Raw genomic sequence first — 15,735 nt, 5'->3', positions numbered from 1 at the left:
GTATACTCAGGAACATAAATTTCTCACTTCAGAACCTGTCCCCCAAGGATTCCCAGTATTTTGTCAAAATAGGATATTTTGAGGGAAAATCAAAAGGGGTCAATGATAGTCCTAAGGGAGAAGTGAGAAAAAAAAAAGAAATTACAATGAAACTTAAGTTTTATTAAAGAAGACACATTATCCAATTTACCCACTTTGAGATTGCAACTCGTGGATGTGAATTTCAACCCCCTCACCCATTGTTGATTCAAAACTCAGGAATGCAGAGATCCTGTTGTCCTTATTAGCACCCTTTCTTTAATAATCTCTGGATTCCTTGCTTGATCTCCTGGGTTCGCACCCCATACACAATGGGGTTGAGGGCTGAGAAAATGACATGGTGGAGGATGTTGAGCAAGACTGGCACATCAGGGGAGACTTTCTTCTTCACCACAAGAGTGAGCACGAAGACCAGAAGGATGGTGCTGAAGAAGAGGATAAGGATGAAGTGGGAGCCACATGTGCTCAGGGCCTTGGCCACAGCACCCTCTGCCTTGAGTCTCAGCACAGCTCGCAATATGAGGGTGTAGGAGAGGAAGATGAGGATGAGGTCAGATCCTAGCACAGTCCATCCTATAGCAAACTGGTAAAGGCGATTGATGGTGACATCATCACAGGAGAGCCTGGAGACAGACATATTGGTGCAGATGCAGTTCTCAATGACCTTTCTCCCACAATAATGGAGTCGGGATGAGAGAATGGGGATAGGCATTGTAACAATACTACTCCTGGCCAAAATAAAGACAGCAGCCTTGACTACAAATTGGTCAGTGATGATGGTTGGGTACCTCAGTGGGTGACAGATAGCCACATAACGGTCATAGGCCATGACCATGAATGTACAGGACTCCATGGCAAAGAAGCCATTCATGATGAACATCTGGAGGAAGCACGCATAGAAACTGATGGACTTGAGGTCAAACCAGATGATAGCTAGGACCTTGGGAATGACAGTGAGACTGAGTATGATGTCCAGCAGGGAGAGGATGCTGAGTAGATAGTACATGGGCTCATGCAGAGAGGCTTCCAGCCATATGGTGATCAGGAGAACACTATTGGCCACCATGGCCAGGAAGAGGAGGAGACTGAGTGGCAGGGACAACCAGAGCTGCCAGGTGTGGGACCTGACAAAACAATTCAGGAGGAAGTCTGAAACCTCAGAGGAGATGGTGCCATTTTGGTGTGATGTCATAGTTTGTCATATATTTCTACAGCTTTCTTGTAGTGGTCTGTAAAATTAGGATAAAAATTAGCTAGTGACACATGACACATGGATTTAGAACAATTTGCTTCACCTAGGTGACATGCTTGAGTCCTAGCAAGTCATCCAGAGTCATGTGAATTCATCTGTTTGTCCTTTGTGCCATGCTACTGGGATAATCCTATCAATTTAAGCAGTATAGAGGACTGAGGATATATGGTTTGTTTAGACATGTTTGATTTGTTCAAACATGTTATTTCTTTGCAGAAACTAAAGAGAAGGAGAGAATTGCCTAGAAAACTACTTTTGGACTGGTGTGTCCCAAATTGTTCTTATAAGTTTCTTCCTTTTGTGTTTTATTCTTTAATTATCATATAGACTACCACATGATAACTGAAGTGTAATAATATACGCAGACAAGTAGTACAGCCTGGCAAAATGGGATTCAGATAAGTGTCCCTAGCTCTCCCTGCCACTCCTGTTCTGAGTTTTCAGCTGTAGTTTGCATTAATTACAGATTTAAACAATGATGCCCTGCAGATAAAGTACTTAATCTTCATAATCTGTAAGCAGTCATTTAATGAGGTAGGTGAGGATCTTGCCAAATAGTCAAATTTTTCCTCCTCTATACATCTTCACATTTGTAGGATTCTTAACTTTGGAAAGAAAGAAACTTAAGGGGAAAAGGAGAAATTTCACATAGCTATGTGAGACCCATACCTGCTATCAGAAAAGGCGAAAATCTGTTCTGGTTGCAATAGTGTGATGAAGTTTTAACTTTAAAGATTTGCATCCCATTTTAATTTTATTTTTCCATCTTCAGTATAATGATCCAGGTACACATTTCTCTGTTTCCATGCACATTTCAATGTTGCCATGTTCTCTTATCACTTAACATCCTCCCCTGGCATTCTGTTAGGTGCTAGGATCACAACATTGAAAAAGACACTGTCCTTACTCTCAGGAGGTAAAAGGAAACCATTCAGAGGGCAATGAGTAATAATAAGAACAAATGACAGGTCTTGACAAACTATTAGGAGAGTGAAGGAGAGGCTGAGTAACTCTGATATGGGACAAGGTACAAGGGACACTGGCTGGTGAAACAATGTAAATATAGTGAGGTGCTTCTCTCCTTTACATTAAGGGTGAAGGATTCCAATATGGTTGTCCCCCTGAATTGTGCAAGAGATTTGAAAGATGGCTGTAGTCTGGTCAAAGGTAAGGATCAGGTCTTTGTGGGGTACTTCAAATCTCTCAGTTCATTGCAGCTAATCTGTCTACATGCACCAAGGCCTCTGTTAAACCATTACTTTATGGGTTTAGAAACACTTTTTCATTAGAGGTTTTAAGTACTTCCCTGTTTATTACTCTTTAGGCTCACTATACAACATAAATTGCATATTAATTTGGGAACTTTTACCATTTTGTCTAACTGTACTGAAATATCGTAGGACTTCATCCCTTTCGAGTTATTTAGCATGTAGTGAGATATGTTATAATATCACATTACCAAAAAGGGAATTTATATCTCACAACCTTAACCACCCACTACTGTATTACACTGATCTTCCTGCTTAATACAGTTGGGTTGGAGCATTTTCTAGGATTCCTCTGGATCTCATGAAAAATTGTATGATAATGTGTTTACCCCATCAATTCTATAAAAAAGAAAACAGCTTCATGCATGATACAATGAATGTTTTTGATAACTGAATCTGATGGAGGAGAAATAGTGTTGGAATGGGGACAGGGTGGCAATGAGGGAAGTTACAATAAAACTGTGAACTCAAAGATGAATGATATTTTCATACCTTTAGGAATTTTTTTCTTGGGGTGGTTCAAATAAGGTTTTTTTTTTTGTTCCAGTTAGGATTTTCTGTTCCCCAGTGGCAGTTCCAGTCTCGCTCACCTGGCTGCTGTTAGATTCTCTGCATCAGGAGACCCTGTTAGTGTCTGGGACTTACTCTCAGAGGGGGAATAGGGCATTCCCTTCCAGGGTTCCTCTATTCTCTTTGATCCTCTGCTTTCCTAAGCAAGGGTTTGTGCAGATGGCACCTGCCAGGCATGGCTCTCACATGATAAGTAGAAGAGATTTAGATGGCTTTCCAATTCTTTTTCTCCTGCTAATAGAATAAGTTAGTAATGACTGGCGATTTGGAGATGAATTTTAAACATATTTCATGTGTGACTCATAACATTCTGAAGTACGTAGGTTAAGTTGACCATTTTAGCAATTTATCTTTTGAAATGGGCAAATTGAAATTCATTGATATTGTGTATATTTTCACAGTTTAATTAGTAGGGTTTGGATGTGGAAGAAATGAAAGTTAGGTCTAAAGCCAGTGAATATATGAATACATCTGTTTTCCTGTGTCACCAAAGTGATGTAGAAATACATATCTTATCTGGCATTTTGTTTTACATGTTTTTAGGTTTCTCTCTCTCATCTCCATGCACATGCCCATAAAATCCTCAGGCACTTTTCCAGAAATCTGGAATCTCTCTTTTCCTTGCACTTACTATTTTGACTCCTGGTTTCACTGCTCTGAGTGCAATTTTCTTCTTAGTTTTCTTTTATCTTGTGTCCGATAGTACTGTTTATTATTATTATTATTAGTAGTAGTAGTAGTAGTAGTATTGTCAGGACCACATAACTCCAGAAACTCAGACAGAACTTGAACCATTTCTCCCAAATATTGTTTAGGAAATTATTGAGTGCAACCAGTGACAGGTACCTCAGTTATATTCTGGGCATAATTTTTTTATTTTTACAGCATAGCTTGTAGAAATTCTTTAGATTGAGCTTAATCTGAGGAACTACTTTATTACTCCCTCTGATCCCCAACTGTGGTCTCTGTCTTCAACCTCTAATGTTAGCTAGACTTAATTTAATTCCTCCACCATGATTCAAGCATTTGTAGGCAGATATTTTGCCCTAAAGTCCCTGTGTTTCAATATGTACAGTTGATAACTCCAAATCATCTAAACTAAGCTGCAGATAATGCCCTTTCCAGGCTCCCATTCCCATTCATCTCCTGTGGACAAAGTCCTGCGTGTTTGCCTCTCTAGTACCACCCAGAAAAAGACCCAAAAAGGCAAGAGGGGGAAGAAGGGAAAGTCCCTTCGCACAGGTTCTCATTTGTGCTTCCTGACGTGAGACAGGGTTCAGTCTCTACTACCCTGTTTTCAGATTACTTCAGCAGTACTGACTCCGGAATGGAAAGTAGCACTGATCTGATGGAAGAGAAAGGTGTCTCCTCTCCCCATCCCCAGTGCTCTGGCTAATCTTGGTATAACTGCTTCTCAGGCACCCTCTATACCCAGACTCACCTACAGAGGATGTGAAGCTGGGGTCCACTGATATCGGAGTTCTGGTTAGTTCCTGAAATATCTGGGGGTAGTTATAACTCCAGAGCCTAAGGGATTTTACCTTCTGGGAACTTCTCCAATCCCTTCTTCCTTGTTCTTAAAAGATTCTCTTAGGACAGACAAGCAGGCAGGTTGGAGAAAAAAATGATTTTCTTTCTCTGTAAAATCAAGGAGATTCTTTTTTCAAGTTACTGTAGCATTATCATTATGATGCCAGCATACAAGTCATGATAAGTTAACATCAATCCATTTGATAGTATGGTTTGGGAGGTATCTATCTAACAATCATGTGGACGAAGCCCATAATAACTTCTGAGTGAGCTTATTGGACCCATGGAGGGCACAAGGGTTAGTATCCAAAATCTATAAAGAACTTATCAAGCCTAACACCCCCCAAAACAACAACCCAGTTAAGAAATGGAAGGAAGACACGAATAGACACTTTTCCAAAGAAGACATCCAGACAGCTAACAGACACATAAAAACAGTCTCAATTTCACTCATCATCAGGCAAATACAAATCAAAAACACAATGGGACACCATTTCACACCTATCAGAATGGCTAAAATTAACGACACAAGAAACAACAGGTGTTTTTAAGGATGCAGAGAAAGGGGAACTCCCTTACCCTGTTAGTGGGAATACAAACTGTTGCAGGTGCTCTGCAGGACAGTATGTAGGGTCCACAAAAAACTAAGAAGAGCACTACCCTATGAGCCTACATTTGTACTATTAGGTATTTCCCTAAAGGACACAAAAATGCTGATTCGAAGGGGTATATGCACTCCAATAATTATAGCAGCGTTGTCAACAATAGCTAAACTATGGAGAGAAATCAAATGTCCATTGACTGATGAATGGATAAACAAGATGTGGCGCATATATATATATATATATATATACATATATATATATATATATGTATATATATATATATATATAGTGGAATATTACTCAGCCATCAAAAAGAGTAAAATCTTGCCATTTGCAATGATGATGTGGATGGAGCTGGAATGTATCATGTTAAGAAAATAAGCCAACCAGAGAAAGACAAATACCATATGACTTCACACTTTTATGGAATTGAAGAAATAAAACAGTAGAGCACATGGAAAGTGGAGAAAAAAGAGAAGAGGGGAAACAAACCACAAGAGATTCTTAGTGATAGAAAACAAACTAAGGGTTGATGGTGGGTGGAAGAGGGGCTAGATAGGTGATGGGTATTAAAATGAGCACTTGTGATGAGCACAGGGTTTGGTATGTAAGTGATGAATCACTGAATTCTGCTCCTGAAACCAATATTGCATTGTATGTTAACTAAGATTTAAATTAACAAAAATAATTTAAAAAATAATCCTGTGAAAATGCAATGTGTCTTTCAAAGTCAAAATCCTACAGTGATTTTTGCTGTATTGAAAGACTTTTCAAATAGGATGTATCTACAACTGTATGCTAGGGAACACAATTTATTTTTCATTTTCATTTTGAGACTCATGTGAATTATTCACATCCTCAAATTATGGGAGCAAGCATCATGAGTTTCTTTTTCGTTCTTATTTTTCATTTTAAAAAATTGATTACAGCCGACACACAATGTTGCATTACTGTCAGCTGTACAACATAGTCATTCGACGAGTGTGTACAGTTATGCTGTTCTCACCACAGGTGCAGCTACCACCTATCACCTGTGTTCTACCACTGTAGAACACAACTACAGTACCCCTGACCAAGGGTGATGGTGTGCCATCAGCATCAGTCTTTTTAAAGGCCTTATTTTGCTTTATTTTTATTTCTCTGTCAACTGCATATCTCAACTTCACTCCTATTTCTCTTCTGTTTAGAAAAGTGAAAGCTCCAGTGTTCTTAAAATATGCCTTTCTAATTAATCTCATGTATGCTTATGCAACTACATGTTCATCTATTGGAGGATGATTTGGATATTGGATTTTATAAATGATATGGGATCATAAATCTGATCTTATTCTTTGTGTTCACACAACACTAAATCTTAACAACTGTCCATGTTGTTCTGTGTAAGTCATTCTTTTTGATTGCTGGTCAATTCCCATGATATGTATTTTCTTTTTTTATGTAAGTAGTCAACACCAAAATGACTTACAATTAACTCTTAACAATATTGTTACTGTTAATATATTGTATGCTTCTCTTAGAGTCCTTAGAGTGTGTGTAGGAATGGTTTGTGTTTTCATTTATAGCATACAAAAATATTTAATTTTACTAGGAATTACCAAATATCTCTCCAAAATATTTAAAATCTCACTGGAAATTTCTGAAGTGTATTTTCACATTCCTTATACCATTTGATGTGACCTTTAAAAAATAACCTAGATGAATATAAGTTACTACTTTTTTTATATTTAAAAATTTTTAAGTTTATCTACCTATTTTTGAGAGGAAGAGAGTGAGGGAAGGGCAGGGAGAGAGGGATAGAGAGAGAATCCTAAGCAGAAATCATGCTGCTAGTGCACAGTCCAACACAGGGCTAGATCTCAGGATCCACAAGATCATGACCTAAGCCCAAATCAAGAGTTGGATGCTTAACCAACTGAGCCACCTAGGTACCCCTTAAAATTTTTAAAAATTTTACTTAAAGAGAGAGCTTCAGTCAGGGAGAGTGGCAGATGGTGAGAGAGAGAATCTCAAGTAATCTCCAAAATCAGTGCAGAGCCCGATGCAGGGTTCAGTCTAAGGGATCTTGGGGTCATAGCCTGAGGCAAAACCAAGAGTCAGAAGCTTAACTGACTGAGCCACAGATGCCCCAATTTTAGCCAGTCTGACAGCTGTGAGGTGGTGTCTCACTATGGTTTTGATTTGTGTTTCTCTGATGATTAGTGATGTTGAGCATCTTTTCATGTGTCTATTAGCCATCTGGATGTCTTTAGAAAAATGTCTCTTTATGTCTTCTGCTCATTTCTTCACTGGATTATTTGTTTTTTGGGTGTTGAGTTTTTATAAAGTTTATTTATTTATTTTGAAAGAGAGAGAGAGAGAGAGAGAGAGAGAGAGAGAGAGAGAGAGAGAGAGAGAAAGCAGAGGAGGGGCATAGAAAGAGGGAGACAAAATCCCAAGCAGACTTCATGCCAACAGTGTGGATGTGGGGCTCAATGAACCATGAGATCATGACCTGAGCTGAAATCAAGAGTCAGACGCTTAACCATCTGAGCCACCCTGGTGCCCCGAGTTTGATACTTTATAGATTTTGGATATAAACCCTTTATCAGATATATCATTTACAAATAACTTCTCCCATCCATCTGTTGCCTTTTACTTTTGTTGATAGTTTCCTTTGCTATGCAGAAATTTTTACTTTGATAAGTCCCCATAGTTTTATTTTTGCTTTAGTTTCCATTGCCTCAGAAGACCTATCTAGTAAGAAATTGCTCCAGTCGACATCAAAGAGGTTACTGCTTGTTTCCTCCTCCAGTATTTTTATGGTTTCCTGTCTCACGTTTAGGTCTTTTATCCAGTTTGAATTTATTTGTGTGCATGATGCAACAAAGTAGTTCAGTTTCATTCTTTTGCATATTGCTGTCCATTTTCCAGCACCATTTGTTGAAAAGACTGTCATTTTACCGTTGGATATTCTTTCTTGCTTTGTTGACAATTAATTGCCCCTATAGTTGTGGATCCATTTCTGGGTTTTCTGTTCTGTTCTAGTGATCTATGTGCCAGTTTTTGTGCCAGTACCATACTGCTTTGATCACCACAACTTTGTAATGTAATTTGAAATCTGGAATTGTGATGCCTTCAGGTTTGGTTTTCTTTTTAAGATTGCTTTGGCTATTCAGGGTACTTTGTGGTTCCATACACATTTTAGGATTATTTGCTGTAGCTCTTTGAAAAATGCTGTTAGTGTTTTGATAGGAATTGCATTAAATTTGTATGTTGCTTTGGGTATTATAGACTTTTCAAAAATATTTTTTCTTCCATCGATATTTTTTCTTCCAATGAGCATCAAATGCTCATTTCCACTTCCATTTCCTTGTGTAAATTTGTATGTTGCTTTGGGTACTATAGACATTTCAAAAATATTTTTTCTTCCATAGACATTTTTTCTTCCAATGAGCATCGAATGCTCATTTCCACTTCCATTTCCTTGTGTCATTTTCAGTTTCTTTCATCAATATTTTATGATTTTCAGAGTACAGGTCTTTCACCTCTTTGCTTAGGTATATTCCTAGATATCTCATTATTTTTGGTGCAATTGTAAATGAGATTGATTCCTTAATTTCTCTTTCTGCTGCTTCTATATTAGTGTACAGAAATATAACACTGTACGTTTAATTGTGTCCTACAATTTTACTCAATTTGATTTTCAGTTCTCGGAATATTTTGGTGGAGTCTTTTGGGTTTTCTATATAGAGAATTATGTCATCTGCAAATAGTGAAGGTTTCACTTCTTCTTGATGTGGAAATGTTGGGGTTCAAAGCCAGTGGCCAAGAAAGAATTCTTGAGATGTCTTTGGTGCAAAAAGGTGGTTTAATTAAAGCACGGGGATAGTACCCATGGGCAGAAAGAGCTGCACTGGGGTCATGATGGGTGACTGATTGTATAACTTCAAATAGGGAGAGCACAGGTCTCTATTTTGGAAACAAGGTTTCCAGGACACTGAGGGGTCTAGCTATTGTTGGAAAAAGGTCATTTATTGCTGTTTAATAAACCCTCAGACATGAGACCCTTCAGATATGTATCAGTGGGCCTTTGCTTGGAGGATGTTTACCAACATACATCTTGGGGCATAGAGGTAAAGCAAGTTTCCAAAGGCATTTCTGTATGTTTAAAGTAGACTCACAAGATCGTGGGGGTTGGGATAATGTTAAGCTAAGATTGCCTTTTGCTCTTAGCAAAGTGTCAACATTGAGGCAGCTGAGTTTCTAGAGGAAGGTGACTCTGCATGTCTAAAGGACTTATCAGTGGCCTGTAAGTTAAAAGAAAAATTTAACTTTTTCTTTTGCCTTTGTTTCTGACATCAGTCCTTGGTGATTTGGATGCCTTTTATTTCTTTTTGTTGTCAGATTTCTGAGGCTAGGGCATCCAGTACTAAGTTAAATAACAGTGGTGAGTGGACATCTCTGTCTTGTTCCTGACCATAGGGGAAAAGCTCTCAGTTTTTCCCTGTCGAGGATGACGTTAGCTCTGGGTGTTTCACAGATAGCTTTCATTATGTTGAGGATATTTCCCTATAAATATACTTTGCTGGGCATTTTTATCATGAATGGATGCTGTACTTTGTCAACATAAATGTAAAATACACACTGGATTTCAAAGACCTAGCATACATAAAAAGAATGTAAAATATGTTAGTATTAAATTCTTTTGTATGTATTATGTGTTGAAATTATGTTTTAGATATTGGATTCAACAAAACACATAATTAAGTTCAATTTAATGTTTCTTTTTATAGTTTACGGTGGTGACTAAAACATTTAAAATTAAGGATGTGGCTCACATTGGACAGCACTGTTTTAGTATCAATTGTTTTAGTGGGATAAAGCCGTCATTAATCTTTTGAACTTCTCAAATGGATCTGTCAATACTGCTTTGATGTGAGCCATAAATGTGTAAAAGTTGCATATAAACACAACAATGTAAAACTTTCAAAAATATAAGTTTTAAATGTAAAGATTTTACTGTCTAGTTTGGAAGACAACACGTGTCAAATTTTCTCAGTCTTGGGTGGTATATGCTTTAAATCCCCTGATGTAGCCCTTTTCATGCATTCAATGTTCAAGTTTTCTAATAGCTAATTGGAGAGATCTTGGTTTGCTATGCAATATGACCCTGGTGGAGATTAGTCCTGAAAGTTTTTGGTCCCTTGATGAGCAGATAATTTCACATTAGCACATTATATCATATTTGTAAGACTTTTCTGTTGGTATCCAGTTACATGCACTTTATTTTTTTATTATTTTTAATTTTAATTTTAAATTTATTTTCATCCAAGTTAGTCAACAGGTAATGTAATAATGATTTCAGGAATAGAATTTAGTGATTCATCATTTTACATATAACACCCAGTGCTCATCCCAGCAAGTGTCCTTCTTAATCCATCCCCCCATCCAAAACTCCACCAGCAACCCTCAATTTGTAATCTGTATTTAAGAGTTTCTTATGGTTTGTCTCCCTCTCTGTTTTTATATTATTTTTGCTTTCCTTCCCTTATGTTCATCTGTCTTATTTCTTAAATTCCGCAAATGAGTGAAATCATATGATATTTGTCTTTCTCTGACTGGCTTATTTTGCTTAGCGTAACACACTTTAGGTCCATCCATGTTGTTTCAAATGGCAAGATATCATTCTTTTTGATCACTGAGTAATGTTTCATCATCATATATGTGTATATATATATGTATATATATGTATATATATGTATATATGTATATGTATATATATATATATATATGGAATATATACACATGTGTATATGTACTACATCTTCTTTATCCATTCATCAGTCAATGGGACATTTGGGCTCTTTTCATACTTTGACTATTGTTGATTGTGTTACTATGAACATTGGGGTGCATGGGCCCCTTCAAAACAGCATAACTGAATCCTTTGGATAAATACCTAGTAGTGCAATTGCTAGGTCATAGGGTAGTTCTATTTTAATTTTTTTGAGGAATTTCAAAATTGTTTTCCAGAGTGGCTGCACCAGGTTGCATTCCCACCAGCACTACAAAAGGGTTGCTCTTTCTCCATACCCTCAGCAACTTCTGATGTTGCCTGAATTGTTCATATTCTGACAGGTGTGAGGTGGTATCTTATTGTGGTTTTAATTTGTATTTCCCTGATGATGAGTGACGTTGAGCATTTTTTCATGTGTGTGTTAGCAATCTGGATGTCTTCTTTGGAGAAGTGTCTGTTCATGTCTTTTGCCCATTTCTTCACTGGATTATTTGGTTTTTGGGTGTTGAGTTTGATAAATTACTTATAGATTTTGGATACAATCCCTTTATCTGTTATTTCATTTGCAAATCTATTCCCCCATTGTTTCAGCTGTCTTTTAGTTTTGCTGATTGTTTCCTTAGCTGTGCAGAAGGTTTTTATCTTGATGAGGTCCTAATAGTTCATTTTTGCTTTTGTTTCCCTTGCCTCTGGAGACATGTTGAGTAAGAAGTTGATGTGGCAGAGGTCAAAGAGGTTGTTACCTGTTTTCTCTTCTAGGATTTTGATGGCTTCCTGTGTTATGTTTAGGTCTTTCATTCATTTTGAGTTCATTTTTGTGTATAGTGTAAAAATGTGGTCCAAGTTTATTCTTCTACATGTCACTGTACAGTTTTCCCAACACCATTTGCTGAAGAGACTGTATTTTTTCCATTGGATATTCTTTCCTGCTTTATCAAAGATTAGTTGTCTATACATTTGTGAGTTTGTTTCTGGGTTCTCTACTCTGTTCTATTGATTGATGTGTCTGTTCTTCTGCCAGTAACATACTGTCTTGATGATTACTGCTTTTTAATATGGCTTGAAGTCCAGAGTTGCAATGCCCCAGCTTTGGTTTTCCTTTTCAGGATTGCATTGGCTGTTTGGGGTCCTGTCTGAATCCACATAAATTTTAGGATTGTTTGTTCTAGCTCAGTGAAGAATGCTGGTGTTATTTTCATAGGAATTGCACTAAATATGTAGATTGCTTTGGGTCGTATCAACATTTTAACAATATTTGTTCTTCCAATACATAAGCATGGAATGTTTTTCCACTTTTTCAGTCGTATTTAAATTTTTTTTTAACGTTTATTTATTTTTTGAGACAGAGAGAGACAGAGCATGAACGGGGGAGGGCCAGAGAGAGAGGGAGACACAGAATCTGAAGCGGGCTCCAGGCTCTGAGCTGTCAGCACAGAGCCAGATGCGAGGCTGGAACTCACAGAGCGGCAGATCATGACCTGAGCCGAAGTCGGACGCTTAATCGACTGAGCCACCCAGGCGCCCCCCTTTTTTAAAAATTTTTTTTAACGTTTATTTATTTTTGAGACAGAGACAGAGCGTGAACGGGGGAGGGCCAGAGAGAGGGAGGCACAGAACCTGAAGCAGGCTACAGGCTCTGAGCTGTCAGCACAGAGCCCGTAAGTCGTATTTTAAACCAAATAATTTTTTAAGGTTGAAATGTGTGAGAGAATGAGATTTTGGAGAGCTCTTTTTCAAGTAACAAAGAAAAAGGTTATCTATGGCATGAACCTAATTGGATCTTGACATTGTTTTTTCTTTCTGGGTTTTTTTTTTTTTTTTTTTACTTTTGATAGTTATATTATTCCCAATAAAATGTTGATTAGGTTCTTTTAACTATTGATTCTTAATTATGTCAGTACCTGTTTTTGGTGTTTGTTCTTTTTTCCAATAGTAGCTCATAATGGTATTTAGAAGAAGAGGAATGAGATACCAATTCATTGTTCTTTATTGTGAGACAGAGAAGAACAAGAAATGGACAGTTTTGCAGAATGAAAACTTAAGTAGGCCCAGGATGAATCAATGAAGGCTAAAGGTCTAGATTTTGGGGACAGTATTGGCATTAGACTGTTGAGAGATTTTCCTTCCATGATGAAACAAGGAAACACACTTATGAGTTGTTATTAAGGTGCAAAAGCTTATATTTAGAAAGAATCTTTTAAAATAAATTTTTCACTATTCACAAGGGTAACAGAGGAGTAACATGAAACACAATGAGACCACCTAACTTGTTCCCAAGAACCCAACTTTTTGTGTAATTGTGTAAGCCTTACATTTCAGACCTTTAACTCTCTATCTAGTGCTTTCTTACGTTGTCAGGTAACTTACTACATATAGATATGCCTTATTCCATTCCTCATTCTCTCCCATTGAGAAAAATATGTTCTTGGAACTCATATTGTATTACCACTAACCATAGTTTTAGCTCCTGACAGCAACAATATTCTATTTTTGTGTATTCATATCTGAAGAATTACCAGGACACAAAGTATCTTTAGATACTGTACAATTAACATGAAAATAATGTTCAGATATTATATTTTTGATATTTAAATTATTATTACTGCATCATATATTACAATCCTTGCAATCTTTAACTCTTTAGCAGAGCTATCTGTGCATATCATAAAATATGACACTCTGGATCCAAAAGATAAATGTCCTCCCCTTTGGGGAGGAGAATTTAGGAATCTCTTAAATCTGATCAAACTCATTGCTAATTGTTTCACAAATGAGAAATCCAAGAAAAATCCCAGTTCTCTTGCAATGCACATTTCAAAAGAAAACCCAATTACAGACCCAGTTACACATGAATAGCAATCTTCCATCATTCAGGACTGAAATTCAACTCCTATGTCTTTGTATCCAATATGCTTCCTTCTGTGGAAATAAGAATAAGAATGCATTACACATTACATAACTGTACCCCCAAATATCCACAGTTGTATATTCAAGAATGCAAAGGCATGAAATATTAACAGCTGTATATTCAGGAACATAAATTTGTAACTTCAGAACCTACCCATGGAATCTCTGTATGTTGTTAGTATAGGATAATATGTGTGGAGAAAAAAAGTAAAGTAGTCAAGGATATTGTTAAAGTAAAAGTGAGACAAAAGGAAACTTATAATGAAACTTAAATTTTATTCAATAAGACACAATATCCAATAACCAGTTTGAAATTGTAACTCATAGATAAAATTTCAGCTGAATTACCCATGATTTGATTCAAACTTAAACTATATTAGGAATGAAGAGATCCAGTTGTCCTTATTACCACCCTTTCTTCAGTAATCTCTGGATTCCTTGCTTGATCTCCTGGGTCCGCACTCCATAAACTATGGGGTTGAGGGCTGCGGGGATGACATGGTGGAGGACGTTGAGCAAGACTGGAACATCAGGGGAGACCTTCTTCTTCACCACATGAGTGAGCACGAAGACCAGAAGGATGGTGCTGAAGAAGAGGATAAGGATGAAGTGGGAGCCACATGTGCTCAGGGCCTTGGCCACAGCACCCTCTGCCTTGAGTCTCAGCACAGCTCGCAATATGAGGGTGTAGGAGAGGAAGATGAGGATGAGGTCAGATCCTAGCAGTGTCCAGCCTCCAGCAAACTGGTAGAGGCGATTGATGGTGACATCATTACAGGAGAGCCTGGAGACAGACATATTGGCACAGATACAGTTTTCAATGACCTTTCTCCCACAATAATGGAGTCTGGATGAGAGAATGGGAATAGGCACTGTAGAAATAACATTCCTGGCCAAAATAAAAATGGCAGCCTTGACTACAAATTGGTCAGTGATGATGGATGGGTACCTCAGTGGGTGGCAGATGGCCACATAACGGTCATAGGCCATGACCATGAATGTGCAGGACTCCATGGCAAGGAAACAGTTCATAATGTACATCTGGAGGAAGCAGGCATAGAAGCTGATGTACTTGAGTTCAAACCAAAAGATGGCCAGGACCTTGGGAATGACAGTGAGGCAGAGCACAATGTCCAATAGGGAGAGGATGCTGAGTAGATAGTACATGGGCTCATGCAGAGAGGCTTCCAGCCATATAGTGATCAGGAGAACACCATTGGCCCCCATGGCCAGGAAGAAGAGAAGGCTTAGGGGGAGGGAAAAAGAAAGTTGCCAGGTGTGGGACCTGACAAAACAATTCAGGAGGAAGTCTGAAACCTCAGAGGAGATGGTGCCATTTTGGTGTGCTGTCATATTTTGTCATATATTTCTACAGCTTTCTTGTAGTGGTCTGTAAAATTAGGATAAAAATTAGCTAGTGACACATGACACATGGATTTAGAACAGTTTGCTTCACCTAGGTGATATGCTTGAGTCCTAGCAAGTCATCCAGAGTCATGTGAATTCATCTGTTTGTCCTTTGTGCCATGCTACTGGGATAATCCTATCAGTTTAAGCAGTATAGAGGACTGAGGATATGTGCTTTGTTTAGATATGCTTGAATTATTCAAAATTTAAGTTTAAGGAAGTTTTATATCTTTGTAGCAACTAAAGAGAAGGAGAAATTACTTGGAAACTACTTTGTGAAAGGGGAGTCTCTAAATTTGTACTCTTAAATTTCTTCCCTTTTGTGTTTTATTATTTAATTACCACCTAGGCTACCACATGACAATTTAGCAATATGCACAA

The 15,735-nt window shown here is 37.7% G+C and overlaps 2 protein-coding genes across 2 annotated transcripts; both read right to left on the bottom strand.

Annotated features, from left to right (window-relative positions):
- Positions 1–216: 216 nt before the first annotated feature.
- On the bottom strand, positions 217–1,265 carry LOC123380491 (olfactory receptor 56A3-like). Its single transcript, XM_045038855.1, has one exon. The coding sequence runs from the start codon at positions 1,229–1,231 to the stop codon at positions 284–286; it is 948 nt and encodes a 315-aa protein (XP_044894790.1). The 5' UTR covers positions 1,232–1,265; the 3' UTR covers positions 217–283.
- A 13,087-nt stretch (positions 1,266–14,352) lies between these two features.
- On the bottom strand, positions 14,353–15,300 carry LOC123380492 (olfactory receptor 56A3-like). Its single transcript, XM_045038857.1, has one exon. It carries the CDS (start codon positions 15,298–15,300, stop codon positions 14,353–14,355), a length of 948 nt encoding a protein of 315 aa, XP_044894792.1.
- Positions 15,301–15,735: the final 435 nt, after the last annotated feature.

Source organism: Felis catus, chromosome D1 (genome assembly GCF_018350175.1).
Source record: "Felis catus isolate Fca126 chromosome D1, F.catus_Fca126_mat1.0, whole genome shotgun sequence".
Classification (NCBI taxonomy): Eukaryota; Metazoa; Chordata; class Mammalia; order Carnivora; family Felidae; genus Felis; species Felis catus.
Note: the sequence above shows the minus strand (reverse complement) of the source record. Positions and strands in the feature narration are given on the sequence as shown.